The sequence below is a fragment of the Equus przewalskii genome, chromosome 10, assembly GCF_037783145.1.
Source record: "Equus przewalskii isolate Varuska chromosome 10, EquPr2, whole genome shotgun sequence".
Classification (NCBI taxonomy): Eukaryota; Metazoa; Chordata; class Mammalia; order Perissodactyla; family Equidae; genus Equus; species Equus przewalskii.
This window is the reverse complement of record NC_091840.1, coordinates 49,589,112-49,609,527: the sequence shown is the minus strand read 5'-3', so window position 1 is coordinate 49,609,527 and position 20,416 is coordinate 49,589,112. Positions and strand designations below refer to the sequence as shown.

The 20,416-nt window shown below is 49.1% G+C and overlaps 3 protein-coding genes and 1 long non-coding RNA gene across 4 annotated transcripts; 2 read left to right on the top strand and 2 right to left on the bottom strand.

The window, feature by feature from the left end:
- The first annotated feature begins 5,662 nt into the window (after positions 1-5,662).
- Positions 5,663-12,029, top strand: TM4SF5 (transmembrane 4 L six family member 5). The gene is made up of 5 exons (XM_008534889.2): positions 5,663-6,011; positions 10,853-10,933; positions 11,316-11,452; positions 11,678-11,858; positions 11,936-12,029. Exons 1-5 carry the CDS (start codon positions 5,841-5,843, stop codon positions 11,948-11,950), a joined length of 585 nt encoding a protein of 194 aa, XP_008533111.1. The 5' UTR covers positions 5,663-5,840; the 3' UTR covers positions 11,951-12,029.
- On the bottom strand, positions 7,751-11,823 carry LOC103560667 (uncharacterized). The gene is made up of 3 exons (XR_011523190.1): positions 11,688-11,823; positions 11,293-11,407; positions 7,751-8,546 (listed from the first exon to the last, which is right to left on the bottom strand). It is a non-coding gene; the product is annotated as an uncharacterized lncRNA (long non-coding RNA).
- Positions 12,030-13,383: 1,354 nt separating the features above from the next.
- Positions 13,384-17,609, bottom strand: VMO1 (vitelline membrane outer layer 1 homolog). The gene is made up of 3 exons (XM_070561033.1): positions 14,255-17,609; positions 14,031-14,146; positions 13,384-13,752 (listed from the first exon to the last, which is right to left on the bottom strand). The coding sequence occupies exons 1-3, from the start codon at positions 14,441-14,443 to the stop codon at positions 13,455-13,457; spliced, it is 603 nt and encodes a 200-aa protein (XP_070417134.1). The 5' UTR covers positions 14,444-17,609; the 3' UTR covers positions 13,384-13,454.
- On the top strand, positions 13,387-17,753 carry GLTPD2 (glycolipid transfer protein domain containing 2). The gene is made up of 2 exons (XM_070561032.1): positions 13,387-16,868; positions 16,965-17,753. The coding sequence occupies exons 1-2, from the start codon at positions 16,771-16,773 to the stop codon at positions 17,500-17,502; spliced, it is 636 nt and encodes a 211-aa protein (XP_070417133.1). The 5' UTR covers positions 13,387-16,770; the 3' UTR covers positions 17,503-17,753.
- Positions 17,754-20,416: the final 2,663 nt, after the last annotated feature.

Below are 20,416 nucleotides of genomic sequence, written 5' to 3'. Positions count from 1 at the left end.
GAATTGACACCTTCACTCACATCAAATTTTTGCCCCACTACTTTGTTTCCATGACTATCTAAATACAGCATTAGCTTTTTGTCTCAATTTTATTTTACTTATTTTTTTTTTGAGGAAGATTAGCCCTGAGCTAACTACTGCCAATCCTCCTCTTTTTGCTGAAGAAGACTGGCCCTGAGCTAACATCCATGCCCATCTTCCTCTACTTTATATACGTGGGACGCCTACCACAGCATGGCTTGATGAGTGCAAGTGCCATGTCCGCACCCGGGATCCGAACCGGAGAACCCCGGGCCGCCGAGAATCAAAATGTGAATTTAACCACTGTGCCACTGGGCTTGCCCCATTTCAACTTTAAAACACAATGTAATCCTTTTGGAGACTTCTTTTTATTGAGATGTAATTGACATATAACATTGTGTAGGTTTAGGTGTATAGCATAATGATTTGATACATGTATATATTGCAAAATGATTACCAAAATTAGTCTAGTTAACGTCCACCACCTCAGGTATTTACAATTTCTTTTTTCCTTGTCATGAGAACTTTTAAGATGTACTCTCTTTACTTGGATACTTTTTTAAAAAAATAGACTTTATTTTGTTCAATCAGTTTTAGGGTCACAGCAAAATTGAGCAGAAAGCACAGAGGGTTCCATATGCTCCCTGCCCTCCACACACCCACAGCCACCCCTACTATCAACAACCCCCACCAGAGTGGTATGTTTGTTATAATCAATGAACCTACACTGACACATCAGTATTACCCAAAGTCCATAGTTTTACATCAGGGTTCCTGCTTGGTGGTGTACTTTCTATGGCTTTCGACAAATGTATAATGACACGGATGCACCATTATAGTATCAAACAGAATAATTTCACTGTCCTAAAACCCTCTGGGCTCTGCCTATTCATCCCTCCCCATCCCCAAACCACTGGCAAACACTGACCTTTTTACTGTCTCCAGAGTTGTGCCTTTTCCAGAATGTCATATAGTTAGAATCAATAGTGTATAGCCTTTTCAGATTGGCTTCTTTCACTTAGTAACATGCATTTAAGTTTCCTCTATGTCTTTTCATGACTTGAGAGCTCCTTTCTTTTTAGTGCTGAACAATATCGCCTGAATGTACCACAGTTTATTTATCTACTCACTTACTGAAGGACACCTTGGTTGCTTCCAAGCTTTGGCAATCAAGAATAAAGCTGCCGTAAACATCCGTGTGCACGTTTTTGTGTGGACGCGTTTTCAACTCCATTGGGTAAATATCATGCTGGGTCGTATGGAAAGAGTATGTTTAGTTTTATAAGAAAATGCCAAATTTTCCTCAAAAGTGGTTGCACCTTTTTGCATTCCCAACAGGAAAGAATGAGAATTCCCGTCGCTCCACATCTTCATCAGCATTTGACGTTGTCACTGTTTAGGATTTTGGCCATTCTAATAGGTGCGTCGTGATATCTCCTCTTTGTAAGGAAATTTGCATTTCCCTGATGACATGTGATGTTGAGCATCTTTTCATATGCTCATTTGCCATCCCATCTGTGCATCTCCTTTGGTGAGGTGTCTATTCAGGTCTTTTGTCCAATTTTTTAATCAGGTTGTTCTTTTGTCTTATTGTTGAGTTTAAGAGTTTTTGTATGTTTTGGATAACGGTCCTTTAATCAGATATGTCCTTTGCAACTATTTTCTCCCAGGCTGGTTTCTCTTCTCATTCTTTTGATGGTGTCTTTAACAGGGCAGAAGTTTTTAATTTTAATGAAGTCTAGCTTATCAATTATTTCTTTCATGGATTGTGCCTGAAAGTTAGTTCTATCTTTGGACGTTTTGATTACCTAAACCAATAAATTCCCTTTTCATTTCAGTTAAGTTGGGTTTTCTGTTACCTGATATATTTCCTTAAAATGGACTCTGGACATGGCAGGCAAGAAATAATTGACATCTTTACTACTGTTAATATAATTTTTAGAATTTATATAGTTTCTCCTTAAGGGATTTTTTTTGTTGAAATTCCTGCTGAGTTTTGTAACCAGATTTATAGAAATTATTTAGAGTTTTGCCGAGACTTCCCCAATTTGGAGTTTTTATTTTACTACATGTCTTGGTGAGTTAAAACACTTTTTTTAAAACAAAAGGAGAAGAAGAAGGAGACACAGTGGTATTTCCAAACCCAAGCATTCTCAGAAATGCAATTCTGTTGCCCTTCACATACAAAAAGCAACTTGGATATATACACAATAATTGAGTCATAGCTTTCTTTTCCTGTCCTAACTATAGACATTGCTCCTTTGTCTTCTAGAATGTCATATTGCAGAGAAGTCTCAGGCCAGACCAACTTCTGTTCCTTTCTACGTAGCCTTTTAATTCACATATTTTCTTGGGGGGAATCTAGGTTCAGTTCACTTTTAATAATTTACCTGGGGTACAGTATGCCTTTCACTCTGCTAATACGCCCAGGGATGCTTTCACGTCCACCAGCCCCGTTCTTGTCTTTGGGAGCAGCCAACAACTCTGACATCTCTGTTCATCGTTCATCTCAACATTACCTGACATCTCTGTTCTCTCTATCATCTCCCCTTCCAGTGTTTTAATTGCAGGTCCTTTTTGCTAAACTTCTGGTCCTTTGTCTGTGAATTCAAGAGTTTTCTCAGGTTTGTCCTCTGCAACCCTCATTCGCTTTGTGGCTTCCATTCTGTTCTTTAGCACTGCTGATGCAGACTTCAGTTCTCTTTGTGCATTTGGAGTTTCCGTGCAATTCTCCGTTTTCTCCCCCAGATACATGCTGGCACCTTGTCATCTCAGCCTTTTCTTTCTTCAAGTACTCTGCTCCTACTTCCAGGAGAATTCTAGTGAAAACCTTCCTGAAAATTCCTTCCAAATCCTCCAGTAAACATGTCTCGAGAGTTCTGTTTCTTTCAGTCTTCAGGATGATGTGCCCCTTCCCTTGTTTTGAGAAAAATTTTCAGAATCCCCATGTTTTTAACATTACTAACGCTATTTCATGCATACAGAATTGTATAAAATGTAATATAATGAATACCTCTGGACGACCCCCCACACACGACTTCTTTGTCCTCTTTATCCTGAAAAGGAGTACCATCTCTTAGACTCAGTATTGACGGAGTTCTGCACAGATATGTGGCTTGCTCTTGGCCCCGCTCTCTGTCCCTCGGGACAATGGCTGGATCCCTCGCCAGGCCTGCAGTGGGAAGGCCCACTATTCCGCATGAAAGCTGCTCTAACAGTTCAACATTACTGCTGGTGACGCAGCAGAACCTCTTGTCAGCCGCTTCATCTAGGACCCAAATTTTCCATCTCTACTTCCCAGTCCTTGTGCCTCTTCCCCCTGAACTGCTTCTCCACACAATTCTACAGCTTCTGCTTATTTGTGGTTTCAGTTACCTCGTGACTTTTGCTCACTCCCTGCTTTCATATTTCTCTCAGTTTGGGGCCACTCTTCCCTCTGATGACTCTCTCAAGTTGTCTTGAAGTCAAGTTTCCCAAGAATTCATCACTGGTCAGTCATCACGCAGAGAGGGTACCTCTGCTGGGCAGAGTGCTCAAGCTACCTCATAGGTCTCTGGCTACATGTCTGCCTTTGGGTCAGCAACTCATTCCTGGATCAGTCAGCTGTGGCCCAGATAATGGGGTCTGTGTCAGTCAGCTATTGGTGTAGAACAAAAAAGCCCACAAAGTCTGAGTGACATACAAATATAAGCATTTATTTCACTCATACATGTCTGGGTTATTGGGGTCAGCTGATCTGGGCCTTTTCCTTGTATGTTATGCCTTCCTTTTACCAGTGGGATAACTTGGACATGTTCTTCCCACGGCAGTGATGGGGCACAAGATTTCACGCAGCAACAGAGAATGCCTCTTAAGGCCCAGGCTCAAACTGAGATATTGTTGATCCGGCCCACATTCCACTGTGCCCATATTTTGGGAAGTACAATCTACCTCTAGTGGGAGTGACTACAAAATGAGATAGCAAAGAGCAAAGAGGACTGAACAATCAGAACAAACAGTTTTCAATTTTTACTACAGAATCACATGGTCACATAGCCATAAGCTATAAAGCTCAGTGTGCTAACCCGTCTGTACAGAACCCCTCAAAGGAGCCTGCAGGGATGACAGGCAGTCTGACGCTTCTCAGAAAGAGGCAGGGTGACAAGTTAAAGGATGCCTTTGCAACACTCACAAGCAACCACTTCCAGGATTTAAAATATGCCTTCTAAAACACAGGAGAATGCAAAAATTCTCATGCAAAGAGGCAGAAAATTTAATGAGAGAGACATGAAAAACAACATGGAAATCTTTAAAGCATTAAACAAGACGACAGAAGCAAAACCAAGCATCAGTTATCACAATAATTGTCTATGAGTCAGAGGCAGACAGTTAGGGGAGGTTCAAAGTATTTTCTTTTTCAGATATCCTCTGATTCAAGAGGTAAATTCCTTCGTAGATTTTTCTCAATCCAGCTCCTCTGTCTTATAAATAGTAGGAATCCCTCCCGGATTCTGGCATTCATCTTGAGTGGTAAGTTTTCTCCATTTTCCATGTCTCTGTAGTGGTTTGAGTGGGCTGTTGGGACAAGCTACAACCAAGGCCACTGGCTGGATACCACTCTGTGTGACATTCTCATCGCATGCCTCTGAAGTCCTGCAGCACTTCCTGCCCCCTCATCTCTTCCACGGCACTACCACATCCTACTGGGGCCTTTGCTCTCCTTTTTGTTTTGGAGGCCCAGATCTAGCTCTCATGCATACAACTGTGAACGCCCACAGTCTCCAGCACAAGGTTCTGTCCATATCCAGGGCTTAATGAATTAACTCCGTATCAGAAAAGACTCTCTACAATGCAGTTGACAGAAACACAACTCAAACTGGTTTACAAAATCAAAACTTTCCAAGGAATGACCAGGCTTCAGGCATGGCTGGATCAGTAAGTTCAAAAGATGTCATCAAGACTTAGTCTCTCTCCATCTCTTGATTGTTCTTTCCTCTGGATTGACTTCACTCTCCAACAGGAAGGCCCTCCCTCATGACGACAATATGCCACCAGCAACTTCAGCACCCCAACAAAAACAGAACGTCTTTGACCTCAGATCATCAACAAAAAAAACCAGAAATTGATTCTCACGAGACTGGTTTAGACCACGTGGCCCTTGCTGAATCAGACACTGAGGTCAGAGGATGGAATAGTCTAATCGGTCAGGCCTCAGTCCAGAGCCCACCCTGAAAGACAGGCGGTGTCCTCAGCCAGAGATGGGTTTGTTAAACAAATAGTGACAAGAAGAAATGAAAAGACAACAAATGTCCACTGCCATCTTCTTAGTTTCTTTCCAGGAGGAACCCTCCCTTTGGGACTAATTAGAACGATGAGGCCACCGTACCTCTGCTTAGTGCATCCTGGTTTACAAAATACTTCTCACATTGTCCCATTTAATCCTCACAACCAGCCCCCAAGCCAAGCGGCATCACCATACCCTTCAAACAGCTGAGGCAACTGAGACTTAGAGATATTAAGGGCTTGGCTGAGTCACAGAGCAGGTAAGGAGCCAACAGAGGGGCTGTAGAGAGGTGAGTGCAGAACAAGAGGATGAAACACTGACCCCCCCGGCAACTTCCTCTGTGTGTCAAGCTCCCCCTCCTCCTCCACCACATCCTCCACTGCACTTCACCTCCTCTTTGCCCAGTCTCGGGCCTCTCTCCCTTATCATCGATCCTGCTTGCTTCTGCCACACCTCTTCCCTGACCTTTGCTCCTTGCTCCAGGCTTGTTTTCCTCTGGACCTGGAAACCACGGGCTCACTTTCACTGACTGCCTGTCCTTCTCAACTGCCTCACCATGTGTACGGGAAAGTGCGCCCGCTTCTTGGGGCTCACCCTCATCCCCCTTTCCCTGGTCTGCATCGTGGCCAACGCCCTCCTGCTGGTGCCTAACGGGGAGACTGCCTGGACCAACCACCTCAGCTTGCAAGTCTGGCTCATGGCTGGCTTCATCGGTGGGGGCCTGATGGTGAGAAGACTGGCAAGGGAGCACAAACCAGGGGTCTGGGCGCCACTCTATGGGGTTCTGTATAGGACGGAGGGAGAGAGAGAGGGAAGAGGACAGCTGCCTGGGAAGAGATGGCAGTGGCATGGTGGGGACCTGGAGCCCTCCCAATCTGCCTCCAAACACTAAGCACTCTGAAGAGGACCTGGAGGAGCTCCAGCATCCTGAGCTGAATGTCTGAGGGGAAGAAGAAGGAAGGGAGCCCCACTGCTCTAAACAGCTCCCCTTCTGGGGAGGGAGTATGTCCTCCCTGCCACTCACTGCCCCCACTGCTGAGCAGATGCCGGGAACACTTCAGTAGAAGGGTAGATGCAGAAGGAGCAGCTGGTTATGTGGGAGGTTATCAGGGCAAGATAACAATGGGCATGGGGGTTGGGGTGCAGTGGCAATGTCTGGAGCCAGGGAGCGACGTCGCGGATCAGCTCGGTGTCACCCTCCCCCACCTCCATGTCCATTCACTCTCAGCCCACATTTCTGGATGCCCACTCTGTGCTTGGCGCTAAAGATAAACTCAGAACCTAGGTCAGTATGACAGAGAAGGTGTCCCCACGCCTTTCTGGAGACTAGGATCTGTCAGGAGGAAGGGGAGACACAGATTTGCTGGACTTCCTAACCCCCAACCTCCATCTCCCTCCCCATTTAAGGGGATTTTTGGAAGGTGGAGCTGGTTTAACATCTTCAAGGGATGAAGACAAAAGATCCACTCGGCATGGTTCCCCACCTCTCCGGAAGGTTGGAGAGGTCTCACCTGCCCTCTCTTTTGCTGGTCACACCTCTTCTGCTTTACCCAACAATCCCCTCTTACCCTCTGGGATCTTTTCTACTGCTCCCCCTCCTGCAAGGAGTCGTGGCTGTTGGATTCTACTCCATTCCTCTGACCTCAGCTCTCTCTGAGATTCACACTCCACCCAGGCCAACACACTCACCTGGTGTCGCATCATGCCACTCATCCTGCAGCCTAAACCACCCACCACCCCCAGTCTAACCAGCATGTTTCCAGGAGATCCCTAAGAATGCCCTCCCAACATGCCCCTTCCCAGTGCCTTCCTCCCACCTCCATGCCCAGAGCCCCTCTTGAGAAAGAAGACTTTCTCAAATGTATTCACATAGCCCGTGCTACACCACAGGGGCACAGGCGAGGTCCCTGCTGTCCCCAAAGCTCGTGTTCCCGCTGGGGAAATGCACAGCATCAAGAAAGCAAGAACATAAGCCCGCAACAGCAAGGACTGCCTGTTTCTTTGGCTGCTGTGTGCCAGGTGCCTAGATCGGTGCCTTGCAATTAACAGGCACTCGATTAATAGTCAGTGAATGAACAAAGTACATAAATGAGCAAGGTGATTTCAGATAGCAGTAGGTACCATCAAGAAAACAAAGCAGGGGGCCATCATAAAGAGCTCCTCGGGTAATGTGGGAGGCCACTTTTTACAGCATTTTCAAGGAAGGCCTCGATGAGGTGATGTCTGAACCGAGACCCTAAGGACAAACAGAAGGAATCAGCGCTGCAGACAGGCGGACAGGCAAGCACAAAGCCTGAGGCAGGAAAAGGCTCGCACATCTGAGGACTGGACAGGCGGCCGTGCGGCTGAGGTTTCATGAGATGAGAGCTGAGCTGGGCAGAGGCCAGAGCCTGCACAGAAAGCCACAGGGAGGAATTCGAATTGTATAACAAGGACAACAGAAAACTACTGAAGGACTTTTTAACCTTTTTCTGAATTTAAAAATTTTTTCCAACTTTTTATTTAAGTCATACAGACAAGTGCTCAGATCCTTAGTATACAACTCAATGAATTTTTACAAAGTGAACACACCCAGGGACCCAGCACCCAGATCAAGACACAGGTCATTACCAGAATCCCAGACATGCCGCCCACACCAGGCACTACCCCCCACCAAGAAGGGTCCTCACTATCTTGACTTCTACCCCATCGACTAGTTTTGCCTGTTTCCCCCTTTACATACATGGAATCGTACAGTATGGACACTGCTGTGTCTGACTTCTTTAGCTCAACATTAGGTTTGTGAGATTCATCCATGTTATTGTGTGCAGTTGTTTTTTTATTTCTTATGCATCCCATTGTGTGAAAATACCACAGTTTATTTAAACTTTCTACTGCTGATGGACATTTGATAATTCCCAATTTGGGTTTATTACAAATAATGCCGCTATAAACATTCCTCTAAATGTCTTTAGGTAAACATATGCTTGCATTTCTCTTGGATATATACTGAAGAGTAAAACTTCTGATTCTTTTTTTTTAAGGTATACTTTTTCTTTTTTCTTTTTCTTCTTCTTTTTCTTTTTCTTTTGGTGAGGAAGATTGGCCCTGAGCTAACATCTGTTGCCAATCTTCCTCTTTTTGTTTTCCCTCCCCAAAGCCCCAGTCCATAGTTGTATATCCTAGTTGTAAGTCATTCTAGTTCTTCTATGTGGGATGCAAGTCACAGCATGGCTTGATGAGCAGCGTGTACGTCCGCGCCCAGGATCCAAACCAGCAAACCCTGGGCCACCAAAGCAGAGCACACGAACTTAACTACTCGGCCATGGGGCCAGCCCTCAAAACTGCTGATTCTTAAGGTGTACAAATATTCAGTGCTGACAGGTATTGCCAAATAGTTTTCTAAACTTCTTATACCAACTTCATCCCCATCAGCTAAGTATGAGAGTTCTAGCCGCTCCACATCCTTTTGGCTCTAAGAAGATCCCTCTGGCTGCTGTGCAGAGAACGGATAACAGGAAGTCAGCAGTGGATGCAGGAAGACCAGACTGAGGTCAGTGCAGTTGTCCAGGAGAGATGATAGTGGCTTGGAGTAGGCCAGTGGCCATGGAGATGGAGAAAAGTAAGCAGATTCAAGCTATAAACTCAATGTTTCCTCCTGCATTTACAATGGCCTTTCTTTCTCCTTAAGATGAGTAGATGGCAGAGAGCAAGACAGAGAAGCTCAGACAACAGAAGGAAACAAACACTTTGACTAAAAAAGTAAAAATCTCAAACAGGTAGATCATTCAAAATTGGTAAATCTAAAAGATAAATCCAAATTCTCGGTGTCTTTGGATCTAGGAGCTTCCCAGTAAGTGACTTAACCAGAGAAGCTAAGCAAGGGGATCAGCACTGGTCCTAGACCTGCCATGCGGCGTGGAAGAGAAGAGACGCGTCTGGTGGAAAGTCTGTTCAACTCTGCAGGTGTTTCTGTGAGGTTGCTGTGAATAATATAACAGAACTAAAACTCTCAGCCCCTCCCCTGGAGAAGAGCAAAATGCTGGCTTGTACGGTGTATGCCAGACACTACACCGAGGAAGGCAAAGATCAAGACAACTGTGGAGGGGCCAGCCCCGTGGCCGAGTGGTTGCGTTCTCACGCTCTGCTTAGGCGGCCTGGGGTTTCACCGGATCGGATCCTGGGCACAGACATGGTACCACTTGTCGGGCCATGCTGAGGCGGCGTCCCACATGCCACAACTAGAAGGACCTACAGCTAGAATATACAACTATGTACTGCGGGCTTTGGTGAGAAGAAGGAAAAATAAAATCTTTTAAAAAAAAAAGACAGCTGTGGAATTCTAGAGATGGGAGGTGAGCAAAGAACCTGGCCTGGTGCAGCAAAGATAAAGCTGGAGCCAAAGTGAAGAGCCTCGAATGGCTTCCCAGAGCTCAGTCTGGACAGGCTACTCTTTGAGGAGAACCTAAAGGATTTGAACAGGGAAAAGACCAGTTGAAAGCTAAGTTTAATCAGGTGGTAGCAATGTAGGATGGAGTGTGGGGTGGCACAGGGCAAGAGACATGGAAATCTAGTAGGAAGGTTGAGAACATCATCTTCATGGGAGATGATTATGGATTGACGACGGGGAAGGAGAAAGGACTGACGGTTTCAAGAGCCATTGAAGGAAAAATCTTAAGGACATGAGGTCCTGCTGGGTGTAGAGGATTCAAGTTTTCCAACCTGGGTGACCTGGAAGATATTTCCACTGACGGAGACAAGAAAGTCAAAGGGAAATGAATTGGGGGGAATAAATTGTAAGGTCAGTATGAGGTTGGCTGAATGTGAGCTAAAACCAAGACAATAAAATGAACATATCCTTCAGGCAGTTAGATATGAATCCGGAGGCATCAACTTAGGAGGCAACTATTGTTAGAGGGAGCAGCTGATGCCCTGAGAGGGGATGGGCTCTGTGAGGAAGGCCATAGGGAGAAAGAAAGACAAAGAGGATCAGGGCTGTACCTGGGGGATTCCTACACTTCCCATGACAGCATTCACTAACATTCTCCTCTATCCTCCACCATAATCCCAGCTCACCAGACACTCCAACACCACCGTTCCTTCCTGCTGCTGAGGGAATTTATAGTTATTGAGCATTTACTCTGAGCCAGTCTTGACATCAGCTCAACCTGTTATTTCATTAAATCCTGAGAACAGCTGTATAAGGTAGAGCTTGCAGACTCATTTTACAATGGACAAAACAGACCCAGAGAGATAAATCAATTCATGAAGTGAGCACAAGGCAACCCAAGTCTCCTGATTCTCCTTCAGTTGGGCACCTACTGTGTGCCCAGATTTAGAGGCGACACAATGATACTGGGCCCTACCCTACTGGAGGCTACAATCTGGACAGAGATAAGCAGGCACAAAAAATAAGGATACATTAAGGTAAAGCCCGACAGCGCTCCAGGAGAAACAGAGATAAGATCTTCCTGTAGTCCAAAGGGATGAGGGCATCACAGGCAGCTTCCAGGAGGAGGTAAGCACTGGTGCAAGTAAGGGCCAGAGGATCTGGGGGGACTCGCTATCACACTGACTCTCTTCCCCCAGGTACTGTGTCCAGGAATCGCAGCCGTTCGGGCAGGAGGCAAGGGCTGCTGTGGGGCAGGCTGCTGTGGAAACCGCTGCAGGGTAAGCTCCAAATTAAGACGGGATTCTGGATCTGTCTTTGAACAGGTCCTCGAAGAGCCACGCCTAAAGCCACGGCCCACTCTACAGAATTCCTAGCTACACGAGCTCATTGGCAGAGTCCCAGGCTCCCCCTCACTCTCCCTCCCACCAGCAAATCTTAGGCCTCAGTGGGCCTGAGCACAGAGGACTACAACCCCCATGAACCTCCGCGGCCTCTGGCTCTTAGGATTAGCAGAGCTCCAAGCCGCGAGGTTTGACGGGAAATGTATTTTTAAGGTGACTCCAGAGGCGGGCGGTAATGTGCAGGGGCGGAACTAGGCGCCATCTGCCCACAGGTGGGGACGGAGGGACCTACTCACCTCTTTTTCCACTCTGCGTCCAGATGCTGCGCTCGGTCTTCTGCTCGGCGTTCGGGGTGCTAGGTGCCATCTACTGCCTTTCGGTATCGGGAACTGGGCTCCGAAGTGGACCCTACTGCTTAGTGAACGGCACGTGGGACTACCACTTCGAAGAGACCTTGTAAGGCTTAGCCTGTATTCGCGCCCCTCCATTTTCTGTCTCTCTCACCTGCCTTTCTCACGTGGACCGGGAAACTTCGGTGGGACTCTCCTTCGAGAGTGCTTCCACCACGTGGGCCAAACGAGCCCTTCGCGAGTCCCCCTCGGCGCGTGCGCGGGGCGGGGAACCGGGAGGGGGGCGCTCTGCCTGCTCGCCCTCTCTCACGTGACCCTGCCCCGCCCACAGAGGCTCCTACCTGCTCAACCGCACCCAGTGGGATTTGTGCGAGAAGCCGCCTGGTGTGGTCTACTGGAATGTGACGCTCTTCTCGCTGCTGGTGGCTGCCTCGTGCCTGGAGATCGTGCTGTGTGGGGTGCAGCTGGTGAACGCGGCCATTGGTGTCTTCTGTGGCGATTGCAGGAAGGAGGTGGGACGGCGTGAGGTGGAGTTGTAGAGGGAACCTGCTTGCTTCCTGGCTGTGTCTTCACTTTCTCTTTTCCGCAGGACGCCCCTCACTGAGGCTCCACGGACTGCCCTGCTCGCTCCTGGACGCCCACCTGGCCCGCCCCAGCCCTGGAATAAACTGTTTTGAGCTCTCTTGCGCGTCTCAGATTACGCCCTCTGCATCCACCGGGGCTGGAACTCTGGTGTTTGGGGTCCCTACACCCGGCTTGTTATTTTCTTAACAAATAGTTAATTGAGCTCTTAGTGTGCCCTGGGAATACAGCGGTAAACAAGACAGGCAAGTTCTATGCTCTCAAAGAATTTAACATTCTAGGAGTGGAAGATGGGCAATTTTTAAAAGAGGCAATAAGGGCCAGCCTGGTGGTGCAGCAGTTAAGTTCGCACATTCTGCTTATGCTGCCCGGGGTGTGGCAGTTTGGATCCCCGGTAGGGACCTATGCGTCGCTTGTCAAGCCATGCTGTGGCAGGTGTCCCACATATAAGGTAGAGGAAGATGGGCACAGATGTTAGCTCAGGGCCAGTCTTCCTCAGCAAAAATAGGAGGATTGGCGCCAGATGTTAGCTCAGGGCTAATCTTCTTCAGAAAATTAAAAAATAAATAAAAGAGGCAATAGATTATTTCAGTTGGTGATAAGCACTTTTTAAAAACAGGTTGGTAATGGGATAGATATTGACTGATGGAGGGACTTTTGAAAATAAGATAGGGGCCTGCCCGGTGGCTCATTGGTTAAGTGCACACGTTCTTCTTCGGCTGCCCTGGGTTCGAGGGTTCGGATCCTGGGTGCGGACATGGCACTGCTTGTCAAGCCATGCTGTGGTAGGCGTCCCACATATGAAGCAGAGGAACATGGGCATGGATGTGAGCTCAGGGCCAGTCTTCCTCAGCAAAAAGAGGAGGATTGGCAGCAGTTAGCTCAGAGCTAATCTTCCTCAAAAAAAATATAAATAAATAAAAATAAAAATAAGATAAAGTCTGAGAAAGTGAAATTGGAGCTGAAATCTGGTGGATGGGCTAACCATCTGGAAAGCTGGGGATTCCAGGCAAAGAGAACAACAAGAACAAAGATCCTAAAAGGAATCAGTATAGAGAAAAGCCACTGTTTGAGTTTTGTAGGGGAAAAACGGAAGGAGGGAGGACTATAGAAAGACATAGTAGCCTCTTAAACTCTAGAAAAGCCTTAAAGCGTTATGACATTGTCATCTCCTAATTTGGTAGAAGTTTCTTAATCTGAGGTCACTGAGTGGTTGAGAAAGGAAACAACTAGGGCTCTGAATGGGGGCAGTGTGTCTGCAGACGCCCTCAGGAAGCCAGAAACTTCCTTAGCTTGCACGCAAGCATGTGTTTGTTTTTCTGGACTATGGGTTCGTAACTTTCAGTAGTCTGTGAAAGACTCCTGAAACCAAACCCAAACTTGGGCCTGGCCCAATGCGAGGTGAGGAGGAAGACAAGGAGGGCAGTGTCCCTCCCCTAAACAAGCAAGACCAAAGCCAAGACAGAGAAGCTTTAATGGCGGGATGTGGGACTAGGCTCGGGGCCAGGGAGAGGGAGGCTACAGCCTCAACTTTGGCAGCAGAAGAAGCGCGCGTCGTTAACCGCGGTGTCATCGCGGAGGCCTCTAGGCCGCTCGACCTTGGTCTGCAAGCCGCACACGCCTTTGGGGCATGGGTCACTCCAGTCTCCGTAGTCTCCCCAGGCCAGGCCAGGCCCCTCCAGCACCGTGCCGTCGGAGCAGCGGAAGCGCACGTTGTTCGCAGCCGTGTTGTCCCCGGGGGTCATGGGTGCCTCCACGCGAAGCGAGAAAGCCACCAGGAAGCCGCCGCCGGGACACCACAGCGGCCCACTCCACGCGCCCCACCTGTGAGGGGAGAGGAGACGCGCTGGCTCTGCGGGTCCCTCTACCCGCCTCCAGCCTGCCCCAGCCCTCGGGACTTCCCGGCCAGGTGCCACACGACCTGGGTGGGTTGGGTCTAGTCACCTGACCTCCTCCCAGGTGCGGAGGGGAGGTCCTCCACCCACTCCCCAGGTCCAAACTGCCCCACAGCTGTGGAGGAACCTGCCTGCGGGGAGGGTATGTGTGTAACAGAGTAAGGGGCATACGCCCACCCTAGGGGATCCGAGGCCCCTGACCCCCACCTTCCAGACTCGGACTCCACCACATGCGTGTTGAGCTCCGCATTTCCGCGCGCGCAGTGCAGCCGGATCCCGTTTAGAGCTGTGTCGTCGCCAGGAATGCCTTGCTGGGGCTCCACCTTGGCGGCGAGAAGAGGCGGGGTAAGGAGAGTCAGAAGACCGCCAACCTCTGCTCTGGGGTCCCGCTCATCTCCGCCCCCCTCCGAGACCTAGGCCTGAGCCCACACCTTGAGCGAGAACCCGCTGGCGAAGAATCCGTCAGGACACATCTCGGGCCAGGCCCAGTGGCCCCAGGGGCCTCCGTTGGTCACCTCGATGACCGACTTGTAGCCTCTCAGCCCATCTGCTCGTGCACGTCCCCAGCAAGTCGCCGACAGCAGCAGCAGCAGCAGCTTGGCTCCCGCGACCCGCTCCATCTCGCAGCCTCTGTGAGCCCGGGCCCCTTACGCAGGTTTATACCACCTCTCCTAGAGGCTCGGATTGCGGAAACGCTACCCGGATTAAGTGAAACCCAAAACCAATCCACTCCTGGAACCCTGCAGACCAGTTGTTGCTCAGGCAAACAGGCTCCCAGAGCCAGAGGAGGGGCGGTGAGAGCCGCTAAGTTGAAGTAACCATCACCTGCTGAAGGGTTACTATAGGCCACGAATTGTAGTTGGCGTTTTGCAGGCATTGCAACAATTTTAGGAGGTGGGAATTACCCTTCCCATTCTGCAGAGGAGGGAACTGGGGTTTAGAAATGGGAAGCGACTTGCCTAAGGTCACAGACAGCAAGCCAGGAAAGGGTCTAACACTGGGAAATGGCGAGCCCAAGGCTAGGGATGGAAGTGATGGCTCGGGAATCCCACTGGACAGGGTTGGTCAGAAGCCAGCCTAGGGACCTCTAGGATGTGAGGGAGCATCAGAGTGAGAGATAGGGCAAGAATCATGAACTGTGGCAGCTAGGAACGGTCTTCTTAGCGATTGGGATCCTGACTCCTTGAGAATCTTGGATACCCCTTCTCCACTAGAAGAAAATATACATAGAGACAGGAACAATTCTAAGAAGTTTATGGACAGGAGATGCTGTTTCTTCCATTGCTTCCTGTATCCTTTCCCTGAATGTTTTTCCCCCCATGACCACCAGGTGGACTCCTAATTTGCTAAAAACAAACCAAAAAAACCTGGCTCAAATTTGTCCTGGGGAGCACCACCCCTGATTTGCCTGCCCCTCATACATATTCCTTTGCTTATTCAATATATATTTATTTAGCAATAATGTATTTTGACCCAGGTGATATTCTAAGTGCTGGAAATAGAGCAGCAACAAAGAAAAACAAGGCCCCTGTCTTCCTCAGAGCTCACATTCCAGTCGGGGAAACAGATGATAAGTTTTTCCAGTGGACCTTGAACTCTGTGAGGGCACTTTTGTCTTCCTGAGGCCTAGTACAGGGCCTGGGATGCAGAAGTAGTTAATAAAGGTTGGTTTGATGAACGATTGAGGAACCAATCTGGAGTTTCAAACATTAAACCGCAAAAATGTAAAAGGATAAAGCGTAAAGTACCTAATCGAGAAGTCATGCAACCAGGTTAAGACAAGGCCCCCTGGGGATACAATGGAGAATTTAGAAGTGAGTGTTCCCTGGAGCCCAGGTGCCCCACGCTTGAACCTAATAGGTAAGATTTATGGAGCAATTGTGGTAAGCTTTTCCATTTACAGTGTTTGCACATAACATTATCATTTAATCTTCACATGAGGCTTGCAAAGTACCTATTATTGGCCTCAATTTACAGTGAGTGAAGTCAAGCCCAGAGTTAATTTAGGGCCGACACCGTTTCTCAGTGGGAGAGCTGGTTCTGACCCCAGCCTCTCTTCCCAGTACCCAGGCTGCCTCTTCCTACAACATGGCCATACAGGGAAGGGAAATGCAGAGACGTGTCATTGCTCAAATCCCCCAAATCCTCTTCATCCAGTCCCTCACCCCCGGGATGCTGCTCTTAGGGGCAAAGGGCAGAAGGGAAGGGGGCTTAGTAGGTTAATTATTAACCCTTAGCACCTCAGAGTACTGCGGGCCTCTCTCCCCTCCTGGAGGCGAGGCGAAGGGATAAGGACTGGCTAGCGGTTGGTGAGGGGGCCGTGGTCCCAGCAGCAGCCATGAGGGTCATGCTGCCTCTGCAGGTCCCGCGGCGCTGGTTCTGCCGTGTAATTCCTCTCACTGTCTTCACGCTGCTGCTGCTTTATCTCAGCGCTCGGAGCCTCCGTGCGTGGCCCCTTCCCTCACCTGCTCTGGGAGGAACCCAGGAATCCAGGCCCTCGGGACCTAAGCCCCCTCCTGGAGCCCTCACCGCTCCACCTCGCCTCTCCCCTGGCGCCCTCTCAGGCTGCCCATCCGAAGCACAGTCCTGCATTCCCGAGGGACTGCCGCCTTTCCAGGTACGCTGGTGCAGGGCTGGGACTTGGAGCTCCAACTGGGACTCTGAACAGGGCGAAGTGGAGCTAAGCTGAGGATCTGGTCAAAGGCAGGTCCTCCTCCTCGTCTCCCCTCTTCTGTCAGAAGCTGAGAGTACAGCAGGAGGGACACGAGCTAGACCTTAGGAATAATTTCTTCAGAGCCCACCTGGGCTGCCCAGCAAGGAGGCCCAGAAGGCGAGGGGCTCTGCTCCCGCCCCCTTCCCCTCACATCTTCCTCCCCAGGTTCGGCAACAGTCAGGACCCCTGGAGGCCCCGGAGCGAGAAGAGCCTCAGTGTCTGGGCCCCCAGGGGATGCTGGGCCGCATGATGAGGCCGTTCCGCGCCAGTCTGAACCCCGAAGGGGATGTGGAATTGTCGCAGTACCTGGCAGGATGGAGGGAGCTAGTCAAGTGAGTGGTCTCCCTCCCCTACCCCAGTCCCCGCCTCTTTGTGGCTCCATCGCCCTTTCTCAAACCATCTCACTCTTCCCACCACCAAACACACAGGTTCCTAACTCCGCTCCGCTCCATCTTCGCCTTCGCCACAAGCGAGGCCTTCATCAAAGTGACAGCCCTGGAGGCTCGCGTGCACGGGCCAGATGCCGCGCACTATACGTCGCTGGCAGCCATGGTGACCTGGGAGCGGCGGGCGGGACTTTTGGAGCCGCCCGGGATCGCCCCTCGAGACCTGACCAAGTCCTCAGGCTCGCGAACGATGCTTTTGCTGCACCGTGCGCTACGGTGGTCCCAGCTCTGCCTCCACCGGGTGGCGACCGGGACGCTCGGAGGCCCGGATGCCGGTGTGCAGTGCAGCGACGCCTACGACACAGCTTTGGCCCCGTACCACCCTTGGGTCATCCGTCAGGCCGCCCGACTCGCATTCCTCGCCTTCCCAGGTCGCGGCCGCTTGCTGGAGTTGGCCTGTCCGGGAACTAGAGAGGCGGAGGCACGGGCCGCGCTGGCCCGGGCCGCGGGCACCCTGGAAGATGTTTACAACCGCACCCAGGGCTTGTTGGCCGAACGCGGCCTGCTCCAGCTGGCCTGAAGCCAGCCGCTGCCGGGACCGGCGAGGCACGTAGCGCCCCGGCGCGGGGTGAGCGCCACCCGGAGTCTACTCCTCCGCGCTGGCTGCCAGCGCCAGGGGGCGGGGCCGCCGCCTAGCTCTCCTCTTCGGTGACGTCATCGCCCTTGAGGGCTCGCCCCCGGCGGGAGTGGTTTTTAGCACCTCCCTTTATTCGCTGCCTTGGAAAGAAGAGGAGCTATGGGGAATAAAAAGTATTCTTTGATTGCCGTCCATTTAGGGCGTTTTGTGTGATGACGGCAGACGCTTAAGGGAAAGAGAAAAAAATGGATGTGGGAAGATGTGTCGTCTTTATTCCCGGCAGCCGAGAGATTCACGCTCCCCGTGGCCTATCTCGACCATTCCTATGGCTTCACTTGCCAACTACATGCCAAGTCTTCAGCCCAGACTTGTCCCCTGGGCTCCAGCCCCCATAAAGCCAACTCTTTCCTGAACACCTCCACAGACAGGGCAAATGCAACACGTCCCACACGGATCCAATCACCTCCTCCCAGAACCGCACCTCTTCCTGTGTTCCCTGTCTCTGTGAATAAATGGCACCCTCTCCTGTCAACGATCCAAGCCTAAAACCTGTGGGCCATGCCTCACACCAAGCAGACGCTCAGCTCTATGTTTATTAAATGACTCCTTGGCCACTCCCACAATAATAGTGTATGTGAAAGAGGCTGGCCATTTCATTAATAACTCCCGAATTATAACTCCAACACACTTTCCCCTGGACTCCAGAATCCTATAATACACCTCTTTATTTGACATCTCCACTTGGATTTCAGCTAGCCATAGCAAACTTGGCATGTCCAAAACTGAGCTTCTAATACCTATTCCTCCAAAAATAGTCCCTTCATAGTCTTTGCTGGCTCAGTAGATGACAACTCCATTCTTCCAGGTCTTAAGAAAAAAACCTGTAGTCATCCTGACTCTTCTGTTTCTCTTTCATCATACCCACATCCAATCTGTCAGAATCTAACCATTTCCCACTATCTCCACTGCTACCACCCTTGTCAAGCCAACTTTATCATCTGGATTATTGCAATGGCCTCCTAATTGTCTCTGTCCCATACTTGGCCTTTCTATAGTGTATTTTCAATAGAGCAGCCACAGTGATCCTTTAAGACGTACATCCTATCGTGTCACTTCCCTGCTTAAAATCTTCCAATGGCTTCTTATTGCACTCAGATGAAATTTTTTTGCAATTTAAGCAGGAAGTTTTCTGGATCATATTTTCAGTTGAGGATAACGAAAAACTTCATAAAGGTCCTGTGTGATGTGACTCTACTAGCCAAATCGACCTTCTCAATATTCATTCAACATGTCAGGCATGATCCAGCCTCAGGACCTTTGCAATTGCTCTTCTCTCTGTCCAGAATGCTTTTTCCTCAAATAGACAAATGACTTCCCTCCTTACTTCCTTCTGGTCTTTATTCAAATGTCTCCTCAGTGAGACCTTCCCTGATGATTCTTTCTAAAATTTCAAAACACGTACTTACACACACACACACACACGCTTCCTATCTCCCTTCCCTACTTTGTTTTTCTTCTTAGTATGATTCACAATCTACCACACTGTATGTTGTACTTATTTGTTTTGGTTTTTGGTCTCCCAAAATAGATGTAAGCTCCATGGGGCTAGGAATTTCTGTCTATTTTGTTTCCTGATGTCCCTCCAGTGCGTCAAACAATGCCTGGCACTTAGTAGACATTCAATAGATTTTTGTTGAATGAATGTATGAATACTAAAAATAGTTCAGATGGTTGGAGCCCAGGGTGTTAAAAGGAAAAGAGGAGGATCGTGCCGGCCAGGTGGTGCAGAGGTTAAGTACACACATTCCACTTTGGTGGCCCAGGGTTTGCAGGTTCGGACCCCGGGTGTGCACCTACACATTGCTCATCAAGCCATGCTGTGGTGGGTGTCCCATATATAAAGTAGAGGAAGATGGGCACGGATGTTAGCTCAGGGCCAGTCTTCCTCAGCAAAAAGAGGAGGATTGGTGGCAGATGTTAGCTGTTAGCTCAGGGCTAATCTTCCTCAAAAAAAAAAAAGAAAGAAAAGGGGGGTTGCACAACAGGGCAAATATACTTAATGCTACTGAATTATACTGAACCAAAAATGGTTAAAATGCTAAATTTTATTTTATATTATGTTGTATTTTATTACAACAAAAATTAAAAAGCAAAGTGGAGATGGGATTCTGGACAGGTGGGCAGGAGCAAGTTCATGAAGGGCCTTATAAACTATGTTACAGGGGCCAGCCCAGTGGTGCAGTTGTTAAATTCACACATTCCACTTTGGTGGCCCAGCGTTCACCAGTTCGGATCCTGGGTGTGGGCCTATGAACCGCTTGTCAAACCATGATGTGGCAGGCATCCCACATATAAAGTAGAGAAAGATGGGCATGGATGTTAGCTCAGTCTTCCTCAGCAAAAAGAGGAGGATTGGCTGCAGATGTTAGCTCAGAGGGAATCTTCCTCAAAAAATAAAATTTAAAAAAAACTATGTTACAGAGATGGGACTTTATCTCAAGAGTTAATTTTAAGCAGGGGATTGTCTGGATCATATTTTCCATTTAAAAAAAATGAGCACAGCTGCAGTGTGTAGAAAGAGTGTGGCAGATTCATAGAAGGACCACTCAACACAATAACAGCAAAATACACAATCTTCTCAAGTGCACGTGTGACATTCTCCAGCACAGACCATATGTTAGGCCACAAAAAAGTCTCAATAAATTTAAAAAGATTGAAGTCGGGGGCCAGCTGGTGGCGCAGCAGTTAAGTTCACACACTCCGATTCGGCAGCCTGGGGTTCGCCAGTTTGGATCCCAGGTGTGGACCTATGCTCTGCTTATCAAGCCATGCTGTGACAGGCACCCCACATATAAAG

What these genes read in the sequence shown, in the direction of transcription:
- VMO1 (XM_070561033.1), bottom strand. Translation starts at nt 14,443, where the DNA reads ATGGAGCGGGTCGCGGGAGCCAAGCTGCTGCTGCTGCTGCTGTCGGCG. An exon ending in CCAGCGGGTTCTCGCTCAAG is followed by an intron (nt 14,147 to 14,254) that starts GTGTGGGCTCAG and finishes CTCGCCGCCAAG; the next exon opens with GTGGAGCCCCAGCAAGGCAT. An exon ending in GTGGAGTCCGAGTCTGGAAG is followed by an intron (nt 13,753 to 14,030) that starts GTGGGGGTCAGG and finishes CTCCCCTCACAG; the next exon opens with GTGGGGCGCGTGGAGTGGGC.
- TM4SF5 (XM_008534889.2), top strand. Translation starts at nt 5,841, where the DNA reads ATGTGTACGGGAAAGTGCGCCCGCTTCTTGGGGCTCACCCTCATCCCC. An exon ending in TCATCGGTGGGGGCCTGATG is followed by an intron (nt 6,012 to 10,852) that starts GTGAGAAGACTG and finishes CTCTTCCCCCAG; the next exon opens with GTACTGTGTCCAGGAATCGC. An exon ending in TACCACTTCGAAGAGACCTT is followed by an intron (nt 11,453 to 11,677) that starts GTAAGGCTTAGC and finishes CCCCGCCCACAG; the next exon opens with AGGCTCCTACCTGCTCAACC.
- GLTPD2 (XM_070561032.1), top strand. Translation starts at nt 16,771, where the DNA reads ATGCTGGGCCGCATGATGAGGCCGTTCCGCGCCAGTCTGAACCCCGAA. An exon ending in GGATGGAGGGAGCTAGTCAA is followed by an intron (nt 16,869 to 16,964) that starts GTGAGTGGTCTC and finishes CCAAACACACAG; the next exon opens with GTTCCTAACTCCGCTCCGCT.